A 17,247-nucleotide genomic window follows, 5' to 3' on the forward strand; every position below is an offset into this window, starting at 1 on the left:
AGTGAATACCGGGACACAGGGATATCGGGGACACAGCGACAGTGAATACCGGAGACACAGGGCTACCGGGGACACGGGCGATACCGGGGACACAGCGACAGTGAATACCGGGACACGGGGATACTGCGACAGCAGATACCGGGGACACGGGGATACCGGGGACACAGCGACAGTGAATACCGGAGACACAGGGATACCGGGGACACAGCGACAGTGAATACCGGGACACAGGGATACCGGGGACACGGGGATACCGGGGACACAGCGACAGTGAATATCGGGACACAGGGATTCTGCGACAGCGGATACCGGGACACGGGGATACCGGGGACACAGCGACAGTGAATACCGGGACACGGGGATACCGGGGACACAGCGACAGTGAATACCGGGACACGGGGATACTGGGGACACGGGGGACACAGCGACAGTGAATACCGGGACACAGGGATACTGCGACAGTGAATACCGGGACACGGGGATATCGGGGACACAGCGACAGTAAATACCGGGACATGGGGATACCGGGGACACGGGGATACCGGGGACACAGCGACAGTGAATACCGGGACACGGGGATACTGGGGACACGGGGGACACAGCGACAGTGAATACCGGGACACAGGGATACCGGGGACACGGGGGACACAGCGACAGTGAATACCGGGACACGGGGATACCGGGGACACGGGGGACACAGCAACAGTGAATACCGGGACACGGGGATACCGGGGACACGGGGACACAGCGACAGTGAATACCGGGACACGGGGATACTGCGACAGTGAATACCGGGACACGGGGATATTGGGGACACGGGGGATACCGGGGACACAGCGACAGTGAATATCGGGACACGGGGATACTGCGACAGCGGATACCGGGACACGGGGATACCGGGTACACAGCGACAGTGAATATCGGGACACGGGGATACTGCGACAGCGGATACCGGGACACGGGGATACCGGGATATCGGGGACACAGCGACAGTGAATATCGGGACACGGGGATACCGGGTACACAGCGACAGTGAATATCGGGACACGGGGATACTGCGACAGCGGATACCGGGACACGGGGATACCGGCATACCGGGGACACAGCGACAGTGAATATCGGGACACGGGGATACTGCGACAGCGGATACCGGGACACGGGGATACTGCGACAGCGGATACCGGGACACGGGGATACCGGGATACCGGGGACACAGCGACAGTGAATATCGGGACACGGGGATACTGCGACAGCGGATACCGGGACACGGGGATACCGGGATACCGGGGACACAGCGACAGTGAATATCGGGACACGGGGGACACAGCGACAGTGAATACCGGGACACGGGGATACTGCGACAGTGAATACCGGGACACGGGGATACCGGGGACACGGGGATACCGGGTACACAGCGACAGTGAATATCGGGACACGGGGGACACAGCGACAGTGAATACCGGGACACGGGGATACTGCGACAGTGAATACCGGGACACGGGGATACTGCGACAGTGAATACCGGGACACGGGGATACTGCGACAGTGAATACCGGGACACGGGGATACCGGGGACACAGCGACAGTGAATACCGGGACACGGGGATACTGCGACAGTGAATACCGGGACACGGGGATACCGGGGACACAGCGACAGTGAATACCGGGACACGGGGATACTGCGACAGTGGATACCGGGACACGCGCTGAGGTGGGATAGCCCGCCGGGACTGAGGAACTCACCAGGGAGGCGGTGCGGATGGTGGCGAAATGTTCACGGTTGCGGTAATGGGCCCGGCGCCGAGCTGATGCCGACGAGGAGGAGGAGGAGGAGGCGGGAGGTGGCGGGGGAGGGGTCTCCATCTCCCCCGAATATGGGTCGTCGTAGAGATCGTCGTTACCCTGGGAAACAAGAGGGCGAAAGATTCTATTAAACACAGGGCTGACCGCGTGATCTTCCTCCCACCGCGCCATCCCCAGGTACGGACTGTCCAGAGGGGAGGGTCCCAGCTGACCCGAGGCCCCCACGTGCTTCCCCCCCCCCCCACCCCCCCCGCCGATATCGTAGACATTCACGGTACAGAAAGGGGCCATTCCGTCCCATCGTGTCCGCTCCGGCCGACCAAGACCTCTCCCGGCCTAATCCCACTTTCCCGCTCTCGCTCCCTCGCCCTGTAGCATACGGCACTTCAAGGTGCACTGCCTACTGTGCTGAGGGTTTCTGCCTCTACCCCCCTTTCAGGCCGTGAGTTCCAGACCCTGCCCCAGACCCCCACCACCCTCTGGGTGAAGACATTTCCCCTCAAATCCCCTCGAAACCTCCCCCCAATTACTTACAATCCACGCCCCCTGGTTGTTGACCCCTCTGCCCAGGGAAACAGGTCCGTCCTATCCACTCTATCCAGGCCCCTCATCATTTTATACACCTCAATCAGGTCTCCCCTCAGCCTCCTCTGTTCCAAGGCTGGGGTATATTCCCCAAGGGGAGGAGGGTATATTTCCCGAGGGGAGGAGGGTATATTTCCCGAGGGGGGAGGCGATATATTCCCGGGGGGGGGGGGGGCGGAGATTCTTGTCGCTCCATGCTGTAAGGAAGACTGGGATTAGGGTTAGGGTTATGTCTCGGTCTCGTTGCACCTCCCCTTTTTCTAGTATAGTAGTATTAGCCAGTCCCTCGTATTGAGGATGACTTGCTTCCACATCAAAAAGGGATGAGTTCACAGTTTTTCAATGAGGGACCTACATGCTGAAGGGTGGAAGATGCCTGTGCGTGGATTGTTTAACGTGGGGTGACCGTTGCACACCAGCCACCACACGGGCTTGACAGAGCTAGGTCTTGATCCAGTGGCAAGGGTTAACCAAGACGACTGGAGACCAAGCTCTGCTGCATGGACCTTGTGTGTGTCCACAGATCGCTGTGTGGGCTGGCCCGTGCTGTCCCTGGGCCCTCGCCTCTCCTGGGCCCCAATCACGACACTCCTGGGCCCCGATCTCTCACTGCTCCTCCGCCCCGATCAAAAATGGAGCAGTCAGAAACAGGACATCAATTAGTCTCCTCTTATCTTGGAGACATCAAATATCAACACTGTTATTTGAAATATCAAAATATTAAATTCCAGCCTAGTTGAAGGTTTATTAACATCAGCAGAAACAAATGCCAACTAACAGAATGAACACGATTCAGTAGGATGTGAATAACAGGAGCAACTTCGGAATCCAAACCTTGCTGACACACCAGCGAGTTCCCCTTTTCCTAATCTGCCGCCATTCAGGTAATATTTTGCCTTCCTGGTTTTGCAACCAAAGTGGATAACCTCACATTTATCCACATTATACAGCATCTGCCATGCATTTGCCCACTCACCTAACCTGTCCAAGTCACCCTGCAGCCTCTTAGCATCCTCCTCACAGCTCACACCGCCACCCAGCTTAGTGTCATCTGCAAACTTGAAGATATTACACTCAATTCCTACATCTAAATCATTAATGTATATTGTAAAGAGCTGGGGTCCCAGCACTGAACCCTGCGGAACCCCACTAGTCACTACCAGTTACTGCCTGCCATTCCCACTCTTTGCTTCCTGTCTGCCAACCAGTTCTCTATCTACGTCAGTACATTACCCCCAATACCATGTGCTTTAATTTTGCACACCAATCTCTTGTGTGGGACTTTGTCAAAGGCATTTTGAATGTCCAAATACACCACATTCACTGGTTCTCCCTTGTCTACTCTACTAGTTACATCCTCAAAAAATTCCAGAAGATTTGTCAAGCATGATTTCCCTTTCATAAATCCATGCTGACTTGGACCGATCCTGTCACTGCTTTCCAAATGCGCTGCTATTTCATCTTTAATAATTGATTCCAACATTTTCCCCACTACTGATGTCAGGCTAACCGGTCTATAATTACCCGTTTTCTCTCTCCCTCCTTTTTTAAAAAGTGGTGTTACATTAGCTACCCTCCAGTCCATAGGAACTGATCCAGAGTCGATAGACTGTTGGAAAATGCATCCACTATTTCTAGGACCACTTCCTTAAGTACTCTGGGATGCAGACTATCAGGCCCTGGGGATTTATCGGCCTTCAGTCCCTTCAATTTCCCTAATACCATTTCCTGACTAATAAGAATTTCCCTCAGTTCCCCCTTCTCGCTAGGCCCTTGGTCCCCTAGTATTTTCGGGAAGTTATTTGTGTCTTCCTTAGCGAAGACAGAACCAAAGTATTTGTTCAATTGGTCTGCCATTTCCTTGTTCCCCGTTATGAATTGCCCTGATTCTCACTGCAAGGGACCTACACTAATCTTTTTCTCTTCACATATCTATAGAAGCTTTTGCAGTCAGTTTTTATGTTCCCTGCAAGCTTACTCTCTTATTCCATTTTCCCCTCCTAATTAAACCCTTTGTCCTCCTCTGCTGAATTCTAAATTTCTCCCAGTCCTCAGGTTTGCTGCTTTTTCTGGCCAATTTATATGCCTCTTCCTTGGATTTAACACTTTCCCTAATTTCCCTTGTTGGCCACGGTTGAGCCACCTTCTCCTTTTTATTCTTAAGCCAGACAGGGATGTACAATTGTTGTAGTTCATCCCTGTGATATTTAAATGTCTGCCATTGCCTAGCCACAGTCAATCCTTTAAGTATCATTCTCCAGTCTATCCTAGCCAATTCACGTCTCATACCGTCAAAGTTTCCTTTCTTTAGGTTCAGGACCCTAGTCTCTGAATTAACTGTGTCACTCTCCATCTTAATGAAGAATTCTACCATATTATGGTCACTCTTCCCCAAGGGGCCCCGCATGACCAGATTGCTAATTAATCCTCTCTCGTTACACAAGACCCAGTCTAGGATGGCCTGCTCTCTAGTTGGTTCCTCGACATATTGGTCGAGAAAACCATCCCTGATACACTCCAGGAAATCCTCCTCCATAATATTGCTACCAGTTTGGTTAGCCCAATCAATATGCAGATTAAAGTCACCCATGATAACTGCATTTATTGCACGCGTCCCTAATTTCCTGTTTGATGCCATCCACAATCTCCCTACTACTATTTGGTGGTCTGTACACAACTCCCAATAATGTTTTCTGCCCTTTAGTGTTCCGCAGCTCTACCCATATAGATTCCACATCATCCACGCTAATGTCCTTCCTTACTATTGCGTTAATCTCCTCTTTAACCAGTAACGCTACCCCACCTCCTTTTCCTTCCTGTCTGTTCTTCCTGAATATTGAATACCCCTGGATATTGAGTTCCCAGCCTTGGTTACCTTGGAGCCATGACTCCGTAATCCCAATTACATCATATCCGTTATCTGTGCAGTCAATTCATCCACCTTATTACAAATGCTTCTCGCATTGAGACTCGGTTCAGGCTTGTTTTTTTTTAAACACTCTTTGTCCTTTTAGAATTATGTTGTAATGTGGAACCCCACTGGAAACATCCTTCCAGTCACAAAAACATCCATCAACCATTACCCTTTGCTTCCTGCCTCTAAGCCAATTTTGGATCCAACTTGCCACTTTGTCCTGGATCCCATGGGCTTTTACTTTTGTAACCAGTCTGCCATATGAGACCTTATCAAAAGCCTTGCTAAAGTCCACATACACTACATCATACGCACTGCCCTCATCGACCCTCCTGGTTACCTCCTCAAAGAACTCAATCAAGTTAGTCAGACATGACCTTCCCTTAACAAATCCGTGCTGATTGTCCTTGATTAAGCCGGTTTATCCTGTCCCTCAGAATTGATTCCAGTAATTTGCCCACTACTGAGGTTAAACTGACCAGTAATTGCTCAGTTTATCCCTTTCTCCCTTTTTAAACAAACGTACCACATTAGCAGTTCTGCAATCCTCTGGCACCACTCCTGTAGCCAGGGAGGAATGGAAAATGATAGTCAAAGAGCCTCTGCTATTTCCTCCCTTGCTTCCTTTAATATAGCCTTGGATACATTTCATCTAGGCCTGGAGATTTATCCACTTGCAAGGATGCTAAACCCCTTAAAACTTCCTCTCTTGCTATCTTTATCCCGTCCAATATTCCTCCTGAACTTCAACATCAGGGCTGATCAGCTGGAGGGGAGGGTCAGAGTGTCCGAGCTCCGCGAGTGCCCCTCCCCCCAGGTAGCAATTTGCAGAGACTCTGACCATCATTTTTCAATCCTGAGATGAAGGGGTTGTCATATGAAGAAAGGTTGAGCAGGATGGGCCTGTACTCACTGGAGTTTAGAAGAATGAGAGGTGATCTTATCGACACACATAAGATTATGAGGGGGCTCGACAGGGTAGATGCAGAGAGGATGTTTCCACTGATGGGGGAGACTAGAACTAGGGGGCATGGTCTTAGAATAAGGGGCCGCCCATTTAAAACTGAGATGAGGAGGAATTTCTTCTCTCAGAGGGTTGTAAATCTGTGGAATTCTCTGCCCCAGAGAGCTGTGGAGGCTGGGACATTGAATATATTTAAGGTGGAGAGAGACAGATTTTTGGGCGATAAGGGAGTGAAGGGTTATGGGGAGTGGGCGGGGAAGTGGAGCTGTGTCCATGATCAGATCAGCCCATGGTCGTATTAAATGGTGGAGCAGGCTCGAGGGGCCGAATGGCCCACTCCTGCTCCTATTTCTGATGTTCTTATGGATTAATTCGAGACAGTTTCCAAGAACAACATGTTGTGGAACCAATCAGGGAACCGGCTATTTTAAATCGTGTATTGTGAGATGAGACGGAGTTAATTAGCAATCTCACAGTGAAGGATCGTCTGGTGCAGAGTGATCATAATACGATAGAATTTCACAGCAAGTCTTGGAGTAAAATTCCTTGTTCGAAATGAGAGTCGTAAACTTAAATAAAGCGAAGTACTGACCGGGTGGTCACTGTGCCCCTCGCCTCCCTCAACTGACCAAGAGCCGCCCCCCTGCCACCGGTACTAACTGTCCATGCCCGTACCTTCCCCGGGTACTGACCCTGCCCCCTACCCCCTGGGTACTGACCCTCCCCCCTGGGTACTGACATTCCCCTCCGCCCCCCCCCCACCCGCCCCGGGCACTCAGCGGCCGGAGGTCAATCACTGAACTGTTGGACGTCGCAGTGTGCCCACCGCGCCCCCTCTCTCCTCTCCCAGCACCCCCCCCCGCCCCTCTCTCTCCACCGCGCCCCCTCACTCCTCTCCCAGCACCCCCCCGCCCCTCTCTCTCCACCGCGCACCCTCTCTCCTCTCCCAGCACCCCCCCGCCCCTCTCTCTCCACCGCGCCCCCTCACTCCCCTCCGTGCCCCTTCTCTCCACATCTCTCTCTCCCCTCCTAGCACCCCCTCTCCTCTCCCCGCCCCCCCCACCCCTCTCTCTCCACCGCGCCCCCTCACTCCCCTCCGTGCCCCTTCTCTCCACATCTCTCTCTCACCTCCTAGCACCCCCTCTCCTCTCCCCGCCCCCCCCCCGCCCCTCTCTCTCCACCCCGCCCCCTCACTCCGCTCCCAGCACCCCCTCTCCCCACTCCCTCTCTCCTCTCCCCGCCCCCCCCGCCCCTCTCTCTCCACCCCGCCCCCTCACTCCCCTCCCAGCACCCCCTCTCCTCTCTCTCCCCGCCCCCCCCCGCCCCTCTCTCTCCACCCCGCCCCCTCACACCCCTCCCAGCACCCCCTCTCCTCTCTCTCCCCGCCCCCTCTCTCCTCTCCCCGCCCCTCTCTCTCCACCCCGCCCCCTCACTCCCCTCCCAGCACCCCCTCTCCTCTCCCCGCCCCTCTCTCTCCACCCCGCCCCCTCACACCCCTCCCAGCACCCCCTCTCCTCTCTCTCCCCGCCCCCTCTCTCCTCTCCCCGCCCCTCTCTCTCCACCCCGCCCCCTCACTCCCCTCCCAGCACCCCCTCTCCTCTCCCCGCCCCCTCCCGCCCCTCTCTCTCCACCGCGCCCCCTCTCTCCTCTCCCAGCACCCCCTCTCCTCTCCCAGCACCCACCCGCCCCTCTCTCTCCACCGCGCCCCCTCACTCCCCTCCGTGCCCCTTCTCTCCACGTCTCTCTCTCCCCTCCTAGCACCCCCTCTCCTCTCCCAGCACCCTCTCTCCTCTCCCCGCCCCCCCCCGCCCCTCTCTCTCCACCCCGCCCCCTCACTCCCCTCCCAGCACCCCCTCTCCCCGCCCCCTCTCTCCGCCCCCCTCTCTCCCCTCCCAGCACCCCCTCTCCCCGCCCCCTCTCTCCCCACCCCGCCCCCTCACTCACTTCGCAGCACCCCCTCTCCCCGCTCCCTCTCTCCGCCCCTCTCTCCCCTCCCAGCACCCCCTCTCCCCGCCCCCTCTCTCCCCACCCCGCCCCCTCTCTCTCCCCTCCCAGCACCCACTCTCCCCGCCCCCTCTCTCCCCACCCCGCCCCCTCTCTCCCCTCCCAGCATCCCCTCTCCTCTCTCCGCCCGCCCCCTCTCTCCCCGCCCCCCCCCCCTCTCCCCTCCCCTCCCCGCCCCCCCTCTCCCCTCCCCGCTCCCTCTCTCCTCTCTCCTCTCCCCGCCCCGCCCCGCCCCGCCCCATCTCTCCTCTCCCCGCACCTTCTCTCCACATCTCTCTCTCCTCTCCCCCGGGGCACTCACCGGCCGCAGGTGGATCACCGAACTGTTGGATGTCACAGTATGGTCGCCCTCCTGCATCATGGCGATCTCGCTGTTGTCATCGGAAGCGTCGGCCAGGCTGTTGACACTGCTGCTCTGGCTGCTGGCACTGATGGACATGCTGGGCACCGAGTGGCTGCTCTCCACACTGTTGATGGTCCCCGTCCGCCCAATGCAGCCGTCCACGTCCTACAACATCAACCGTCTGCATTTATACAGCGCCTTCAACACAATCAAGCCTCCCAGGGCGCTGAAGTCACGGTCACCAATGGTTACAGAGATAGGGAGGGATGTAGGGGCTGGAGGGAGTTACAGAGATAGGGAGGGGTGTAGGGGCTGGAGGAGGTTACAGAGATAGGGAGGGGTTTAGGGGCTGGAGGGGGTTACAGAGATAGGGAGGGGTGTAGGGCTGGAGGGGGTTACAGTGATAGGGAGGGGTGTAGGGGCTGGAGGAGGTTACAGAGATAGGGAGGGATGTAGGGGCTGGAGGTTACAGAGATAGGGAGGGGTGTAGGGGCTGGAGGAGGTTACAGAGATAGGGAGGGATGTAGGGGCTGGAGGGGGTTACAGAGATAGGGAGGGATGTAGGGGCTGGAGGTTACAGAGATAGGGAGGGGTGTAGGGGCTGGAGGAGGTTACAGAGATAGGGAGGGATGTAGGGGCTGGAGGAGGTTACAGAGATAGGGAGGGGTGTAGGGGCTGGAGGGAGTTACAGAGATAGGGAGGGGTGTCGGGGCTGGAGGGGGTTACAGAGATAGGGAGGGGTGTAGGGGCTGGAGGAGGTTACAGAGATAGGGAGGGGTGTAGGGGCTGGAGGAGGTTACAGAGATAGGGAGGTGTGTAGGGGCTGGAGGTTACAGAAATAGGGAGGGGTGTAGGGGCTGGAGGGTTACAGAGATAGGGAGGGGTGTCAGTGGTGGAGGAGGGGGGGATCGGTCACCCTGGGTCTGGGGGATCGGTCACTCTGGGTCTGGGGGAGCGGTCATTCTGGGTCTGTGGAATCTGGGGGAGCGATCACTCTGGGGCTGGGGGAGCGGTCACTCTGGGGCTAGGAGAGCGGTCACTCTGGGGCTGGGGGAGCGGTCACTCTGGGGCGGGGGAGCGGTCACTCTGGGTCGGGGGAGCGGTCACTCTGGGTCGGGGGGAGCGGTCACTCTGGGTCTGGGGGAGCGGTCACTCTGGGTCGGGGGAGCGGTCACTCTGGGTCGGGGGAGCGGTCACTCTGGGTCTGGGGGAGCGGTCACTCTGGGTCTGGGGGGTGGTCTGGGGGAGCGGTCACTCTGGGTCAGGGAAGCGGTCACTCTGGGTCTGGGGGAACGGTCACTCTGGGTCTGGGGGAACGGTCACTCTGGGTCTTGGGGATCGGTCACTCTGGGTCTGGGGGATCGGTCACTCTGGATCTGGGGGATCGGTCACTGGGTCTGGGGGAGTGGTCACTCTGGATCTGGGGGATCGGTCACTCTGGGTCCGGGGGGATCGGTCACTCTGGGTCCGGGGGATCGGTCACTCTGGGTCCGGGGGGATCGGTCACTCTGGGTCCGGGGGGATCGGTCACTCTGGGTCCGGGGGGATCGGTCACTCTGGGTCCGGGGGGAATCGGTCACTCTGGGTCCGGGGGGATCGGTCACTCTGGGTCCGGGGGATCGGTCACTCTGGGTCCGGGGGGATCGGTCACTCTGTGTCCGGGGGGATCGGTCACTCTGTGTCCGGGGGGATCGGTCACTCTGTGTCCGGGGGGATCGGTCACTCTGGGTCCGGGGGGATCGGTCACTCTGGGTCCGGGGGGATCGGTCACTCTGGGTCCGGGGGGATCGGTCACTCTGGGTCCGGGGGGATCGGTCACTCTGGGTCCGGGGGGATCGGTCACTCTGGGTCCGGGGGGATCGGTCACTCTGGGTCCGGGGGGATCGGTCACTCTGGGTCCGGGGGGATCGGTCACTCTGGGTCCGGGGGGATCGGTCACTCTGGGTCCGGGGGGATCGGTCACTCTGGGTCCGGGGGGATCGGTCACTCTGGGTCCGGGGGGATCGGTCACTCTGGGTCCGGGGGATCGGTCACTCTGGGTCCGGGGGGATCGGTCACTCTGGGTCCGGGGGGATCGGTCACTCTGGGTCCGGGGGGATCGGTCACTCTGGGTCCGGGGGGATCGGTCACTCTGGGTCCGGGGGGATCGGTCACTCTGGGTCCGGGGGGATCGGTCACTCTGGGTCCGGGGGGATCGGTCACTCTGGGTCCGGGGGGATCGGTCACTCTGGGTCCGGGGGGATCGGTCACTCTGGGTCCGGGGGGATCGGTCACTCTGGGTCCGGGGGGATCGGTCACTCTGGGTCCGGGGGGATCGGTCACTCTGGGTCCGGGGGGATCGGTCACTCTGGGTCCGGGGGATCGGTCACTCTGGGTCCGGGGGGATCGGTCACTCTGGGTCCGGGGGGATCGGTCACTCTGGGTCCGGGGGATCGGTCACTCTGGGTCCGGGGGGATCGGTCACTCTGGGTCCGGGGGGATCGGTCACTCTGGGTCCGGGGGGATCGGTCACTCTGGGTCCGGGGGGATCGGTCACTCTGGGTCCGGGGGGATCGGTCACTCTGGGTCCGGGGGGATCGGTCACTCTGGGTCCGGGGGGATCGGTCACTCTGGGTCCGGGGGGATCGGTCACTCTGGGTCCGGGGGGATCGGTCACTCTGGGTCTGGGGGGAGTGTTCACTCTGGGACTGGGGGAGCGGTCACTCTGGGACTGTGGGGATCAATCACTCCGGGTCCAGGGGGATCGGTCACTCTGGGTCCGGGGGGATCGGTCACTCTGGGTCTGGGGGGAGTGGTCACTCTGGGACTGGGGGAGCGGTCACTCTGGGACTGGGGGGATCAATCACTCCGGGTCCAGGGGGATCGGTCACACTGGGTCTGGGGCATCGGTCAATCTGGGACTGAGGGAATCGGTCAATCTGGGACTGAGGGAATCGGTCACTCTGGGTCTGGGGGAGCGGTCACACTGGGTCTGGGGGGAGCGGTCACACTGGGTCTGGGGCATCGGTCACACTGGGTCTGGGGGGAGCGGTCACTCTGGGTCTGGGGCATCGGTCACACTGGGTCTGGGGGGAGCGGTCACTCTGGGTCTGGGGGGAGCGGTCACTCTGGGTCTGGGGGGAGCGGTCACTCTGGGTCTGGGGGGAGCGGTCACTCTGGGTCTGGGGCATCGGTCACTCGGTCTTAGGGAAGCGGTCACTCTGGGTCTTGGGGAAGCGGTCACTCTGGGTCTGGGGGCAGCGGCCACTCTGGGTCTGGGGGAGCGGTCACTCTGGGTCTGGGGGGATCAGTCACTCTGGGTCTGGGGGGTCTGGGGCATCGGTCACTCTGGGTCTGGGGGGAGCGGTCACTCTGGGTCTGGGGCATCGGTCACACTGGGTCTGGGGGGAGCGGTCACTCTGGGTCTGGGGGAGCGGTCACACTGGGTCTGGGGCATCGGTCACTCTGGGTCTGGTGGGAGCGGTCACTCTGGGTCTGTGGGGAGTGGTCACTCGGTCTCGGGGAGCGGTCACTCTGGGTCTGGGGGGAGCGGTCACTCTGGGTCTGGGGGAGCGGTCACTCTGGGTCTGGGGCATCGGTCACTCTGGGTCTGGTGGGAGCGGTCACTCGGGGTCTGTGGGGAGTGGTCACTCGGTCTCGGGGAGCGGTCACTCTGGGTCTGGGGGGAGCGGTCACTCTGGGTCTGGGGGGAGCGGTCACTCTGGGTCTGGGGGGAGCGGTCACTCTGGGTCTGGGGGGAGCGGTCACTCTGGGTCTGGGGAATTGGTCACTCTGGGTCTTGGGGATCGGTCACTCTGGATCTGGGGGATCGGTCACTGGGTCTGCGGGGAGTGGTCACTCTGGGTCGGGGGCATCGGTCACTCTGGGTCTTGGGGATCGGTCACTCTGGATCTGGGGGATCGGTCACTGGGTCTTGGGGATCGGTCCCTCTGGGTCGGGGGCTTCGGTCACTGGGTCGGGGGCATCGGTCACTCCGGGTCGGGGGCATCGGTCACTCCGGGTCGGGGGCTTCGGTCACTCCGGGTCGGGGGCTTCGGTCACTCCGGGTCGGGGGCTTCGGTCACTCCGGGTCGGGGGCTTCGGTCACTCCGGGTCGGGGGTGTTTGGGGAATGGGTCACTCTGGGAGTGGAGCATCGCTCACTCTGGGACTGGGGGCATTGGTCACTCTGGGTCTGAGGGCATTGGTCACTCTGGGTTGGTTTGGGGGATCGGTCACTCTGGGTTGGTTTGGGGGATCGGTCACTCTGGGACTGGGGGATCGGTCACTCTGGGACTGGGGGATCGGTCACTCTGGGACTGGGGGATCGATCACTCTGGGTCCGGGGGGGATCGGTCACTCTGTGTCTGTGGGGATTGGTCACTCTAGGTCTGTGGGGAGTGGTCACTCTGGATCTCGGGGAGCGGTCACTCTGGGTCTGGGGGGAGCGGTCACTCTGGGTCTGGGGAATTGGTCACTCTGGGTCTGGGGGAGCGGTCACTCTGGGTCTGGGGGGAGCGGTCACTCTGGGTCTCGCGGAGCGGTCACACTGGGTCTTGGGGAGCGGTCACACTGGGTCTGGGGGAGCGGTCACACTGGGTCTGGGGGAGCGGTCACTCTGGGTCTGGGGCATCGGTCACTCTGGGTCTGGTGGGAGCGGTCACTCTGGGTCTGCGGGGAGTGGTCATTCTGGGTCTCGGGGAGCGGTCACTCTGGGTCTGGGGGAATTGGGGGAGCGGTCACTCTGGGTCTTGGGAATTGGTCACTGGGTCTTGGGGATCGGTCACTCTGGATCTGGGGGATCGGTCACTGGGTCTGGGGGGAGCGGTCACTCTGGGTCTCGGGGAGCGGTCACTCTGGGTCTGTGGGGAGCGGTCACTCTGGGTCTGGGGGGAGCGGTCACTCTGGGTCTGGGGGAATCTGGGGGAGCGGTCACTCTGGGTCTGGGGAATTGGTCACTCTGGGTCTTGGGGATCGGTCACTGGGTCTGGGGGATCGGTCACTGGGTCTGGGGGAGTGGTCACTCTGGGTCGGGGGCTTCGGTCACTCTGGGTCGGGGGCTTCGGTCACTCTGGGTCGGGTGCATCGGTCACTCTGGGTCGGGGGCATCGGTCACTCTGGGACGGGGGCATCGGTCACTCTGGGTCGGGGGCTTCGGTCACTCCGGGTCGGGGGCTTCGGTCACTCCGGGTCGGGGGCTTCGGTCACTCTGGGTCGGGGGTGTTTGGGGAATGGGTCACTCTGGGACTGAGGGCATCGGTCACTCTGGGACTGGGGCATCGGTCACTCTGGGTCTGAGGGCATCGGTCACTCTGGGACTGGGGCATCGGTCACTCTGGGACTGGGGCATCGGTCACTCTGGGACTGGGGGCATCGGTCACTCTGGGTTGGTTTGGGGGATCGGTCACTCTGAGACTGGGTGATCGGTCACTCTGGGTCCGGGGGGGAATCGGTCACTCTGGGTCCGGGGGGGATCGGTCACTCTGGGTCCGGGGGGGATCGGTCACTCTGGGTCCGGGGGGGATCGGTCACTCTGGGTCCGGGGGGGATCGGTCACTCTGGGTTCGGGGGGCATCGGTCACTCTGGGACTGGGGGATCGGTCACTCTGGGTCCGGGGGGGATCGGTCACTCTGGGTCGGGGGCATCGGTCACTCTGGGTCGGGGGCATCGGTCACTCCGGGTCGGGTGCTTCGGTCACTCCGGGTCAGGGGATTCGGTCACTCCGGGTCAGGGGATTCGGTCACTCCGGGTCAGGGGATTCGGTCACTCTGGGTCGGGGGTGTTTGGGGAATGGGTCACTCTGGGACTGGGGCATCGGTCACTCTGGGTCTGAGGGCATCGGTCACTCTGGGTCGGTTTGGGGGATCGGTCACTCTGAGACTGGGTGATCGGTCACTCTGGGTCCGGGGGGGATCGGTCACTCTGGGTCCGGGGGGGATCGGTCACTCTGGGTCCGGGGGGGATCGGTCACTCTGGGTCCGGGGGGGGATCGGTCACTCTGGGTCCGGGGGGGATCGGTCACTCTGGGTCCGGGGGGATCGGTCACTCCGGGTCGGGGGCTTCGGTCACTCCGGGTCGGGGGCTTCGGTCACTCCGGGTCGGGGGCTTCGGTCACTCCGGGTCGGGGGCTTCGGTCACTCCGGGTCAGGGGATTCGGTCACTCCGGGTCGGGGGTGTTTGGGGAATGGGTCACTCTGGGAGTGGAGCATCGCTCACTCTGGGACTGGGGCATCGGTCACTCTGGGTCTGAGGGCATTGGTCACTCTGGGTTGGTTTGGGGGATCGGTCACTCTGGGTTGGTTTGGGGGATCGGTCACTCTGGGACTGGGTGATCGGTCACTCTGGGACTGGGGGATCGGTCACTCTGGGTCCGGGGGGGGATCGGTCACTCTGGGTCTGTGGGGATTGGTCACTCTGGATCTTGGGGAGCGGTCACTCTGGGTCTGGGGGAGCGGTCACTCTGGGTCTCGGGGAGTGGTCACTCTGGGTCTGGGGAATTGGTCACTCTGGGTCTTGGGGATCGGTCACTCTGGATCTGGGGGAGCGGTCACTGGGTCTGGTGGAGTGGTCACTCTGGGTCTGGGGGAGCGGTCACTCTGGGTCTGGGGGAGCGGTCACTCTGGGTCTGGGGGAGCGGTCACTCTGGGTCTGGGGGTAGCGGTCACTCTGGGTCTCGGGGAGCGGTCACTCTGGGTCTGGGGGGAGCGGTCACTCTGGGTCTCGGGGAGCGGTCACTCTGGGTCTGGGGGGAGCGGTCACTCTGGGTCTCGGGGAGCGGTCACTCTGGGTCTCGGGGAATCTGGGGGAGCAGTCACTCTGGGTCTGGGGAATTGGTCACTCTGGGTCTTGGGGATCGGTCACTCTGGATCTGGGGGATCGGTCACTGGGTCTGGGGGATCGGTCACTGGGTCTGGGGGAGTGGTCACTCTGGGTCGGGGGCTTCGGTCACTCTGGGTCGGGGGCATCGGTCACTCGGGGTCGGGTGCTTCGGTCACTCCGGGTCGGGTGCTTCGGTCACTCTGCGTCGGGGGTGTTTGGGGAATGGGTCACTCTGGGAGTGGGGCATCGCTCACTCTGGAACTGGGGCATCGGTCACTCTGGGTCTGAGGGCATCGGTCACTCAGTCGGTTTGGGGGATCGGTCACTCTGTGACTGGGGGATCGGTCACTCTGGGTCTCGGGGAGCGGTCACTCTGGGTCTCGGGGAGCGGTCACTCTGGGTCTCGGGGAGCGGTCACTCTGGGTCTCGGGGAGCGGACACTCTGGGTCTGGGGGGAGCGGACACTCTGGGTCTGGGGGAGCGGTCACTCTGGGTCTCGGGGAGCGGTCACTCTGGGTCTGAGGGGAGCGGTCATACTATGGGTCTCGGGGAGCGGTCACTCTGGGTGACGGGGAGCGGTCACTCTGGGTCTGGGGGGAGCGGTCACTCTGGGTCTGGTCGAAGCGGTCACTCTGGGTCTCGGGGAGCGGTCACTCTGGGTCTCGGAGCGGACACACTGGGTCTGGGGGGAGCGGTCACTCTGGGTCTGGGGGAAGCGGTCACTCTGGGTCTGGGGCATCGGTCACTCTGGGTCTGGGGCATCGGTCTCTCTGGGTCTAGGGGGAGCGGTCACTCTGGGTCTAGGGGGAGCGGTCACTCTGGGTCTTGGGGAGCGGTCACTCTGGGTCTGTGGGGAGCGGTCACTCTGGGCCTCGGGGAGCGGTCACTCTGGGTCTGGGGCAGTCTGGGGGAGCGGTCACTCTGGGTCTGGGGCATCGGTCACTCTGGGTCTCGGGGAGCGGTCACTCTGGGTCTCGGGGAGCGGTCACTCTGGTCTCGGGGAGCGTTCACTCTGGGTCTCGGGGAGCGGTCACTCTGGGTCTGGGGCATTGGTCACTCTGGGTCTGGGGCATTGGTCACTCTGGGTCTCGGGGAGCGGTCACTCTGCGTCTGGGGGAGCGGTCACTCTGGGTCTCGGGGAGCGGTCACTCTGGGTCTCGGGGAGCGGTCACTCTGGTCTCGGGGAGCGGTCACTCTGGGTCTTGGGGAGCGGTCACTCTGGGTCTGGGGGAGCGGTCACTCTGGGTCTGGGGGAGCGGTCACTCTGGGTCTCGGGGAGCGATCACTCTGGGTCTGGGGATCAGACACACATACACCGCGCTCCCTAGGCCCACGCCCATTACCTCCTCCTCCTCTTGTGTTTCCGGGGTGGGCCCGTTGCGAGCTTCCTGGAAGAGGATCTTTTTCATCTTACGATACTGCAGGTTGTCCAGCTCACGCACTGCGTCCTTGGTCCGCTGGATCAGGTCCATGATCACGGTCTGCGGCCGGTCCCGCTTCACAAACACGTGCTGGGAGCGAACACACACAGCTCAGGTCAGTTAACGGGACACGGCCCTCCCTCCCCCACACACACGGCCCTCCCTCCATCACACACGGCCCTCCCTCCCTCACACACACACACACAGCCCACCCTCCCTCACACACACACAGCCCTCCCTCCATCACACACACACTTCCCTCCCTCCCTCACACACAGCCCTCCCTCCCTCACACACACACAGCCCTCCCTCCATCACACACACACAGCCCTCCCTCCATCACACACACACTTCCCTCCCTCCCTCACACACAGCCCTCCCTCCCTCACACACACACAGCCCTCCCTCCATCACA

General features: G+C 60.8%; 1 protein-coding gene across 1 annotated transcript; it reads right to left on the reverse strand.

Annotated features, from left to right (window-relative positions):
• Positions 1–1,680: 1,680 nt before the first annotated feature.
• Positions 1,681–16,918, reverse strand: LOC139257422 (serine/threonine-protein kinase TAO2-like; the record flags this gene model as incomplete). Its single annotated transcript, XM_070874469.1, has 3 exons — positions 16,755–16,918; positions 8,572–8,778; positions 1,681–1,902 (listed from the first exon to the last, which is right to left on the reverse strand). Coding segments are annotated over exons 1-3 (558 nt in total), but the record flags the coding sequence as incomplete, so codon positions are not given.
• Between the last annotated feature and the right edge of the window lie 329 nt (positions 16,919–17,247).

Source organism: Pristiophorus japonicus, unplaced genomic scaffold, assembly GCF_044704955.1.
Source record: "Pristiophorus japonicus isolate sPriJap1 unplaced genomic scaffold, sPriJap1.hap1 HAP1_SCAFFOLD_838, whole genome shotgun sequence".
Lineage (NCBI taxonomy): Eukaryota > Metazoa > Chordata > Chondrichthyes > Pristiophoridae > Pristiophorus > Pristiophorus japonicus.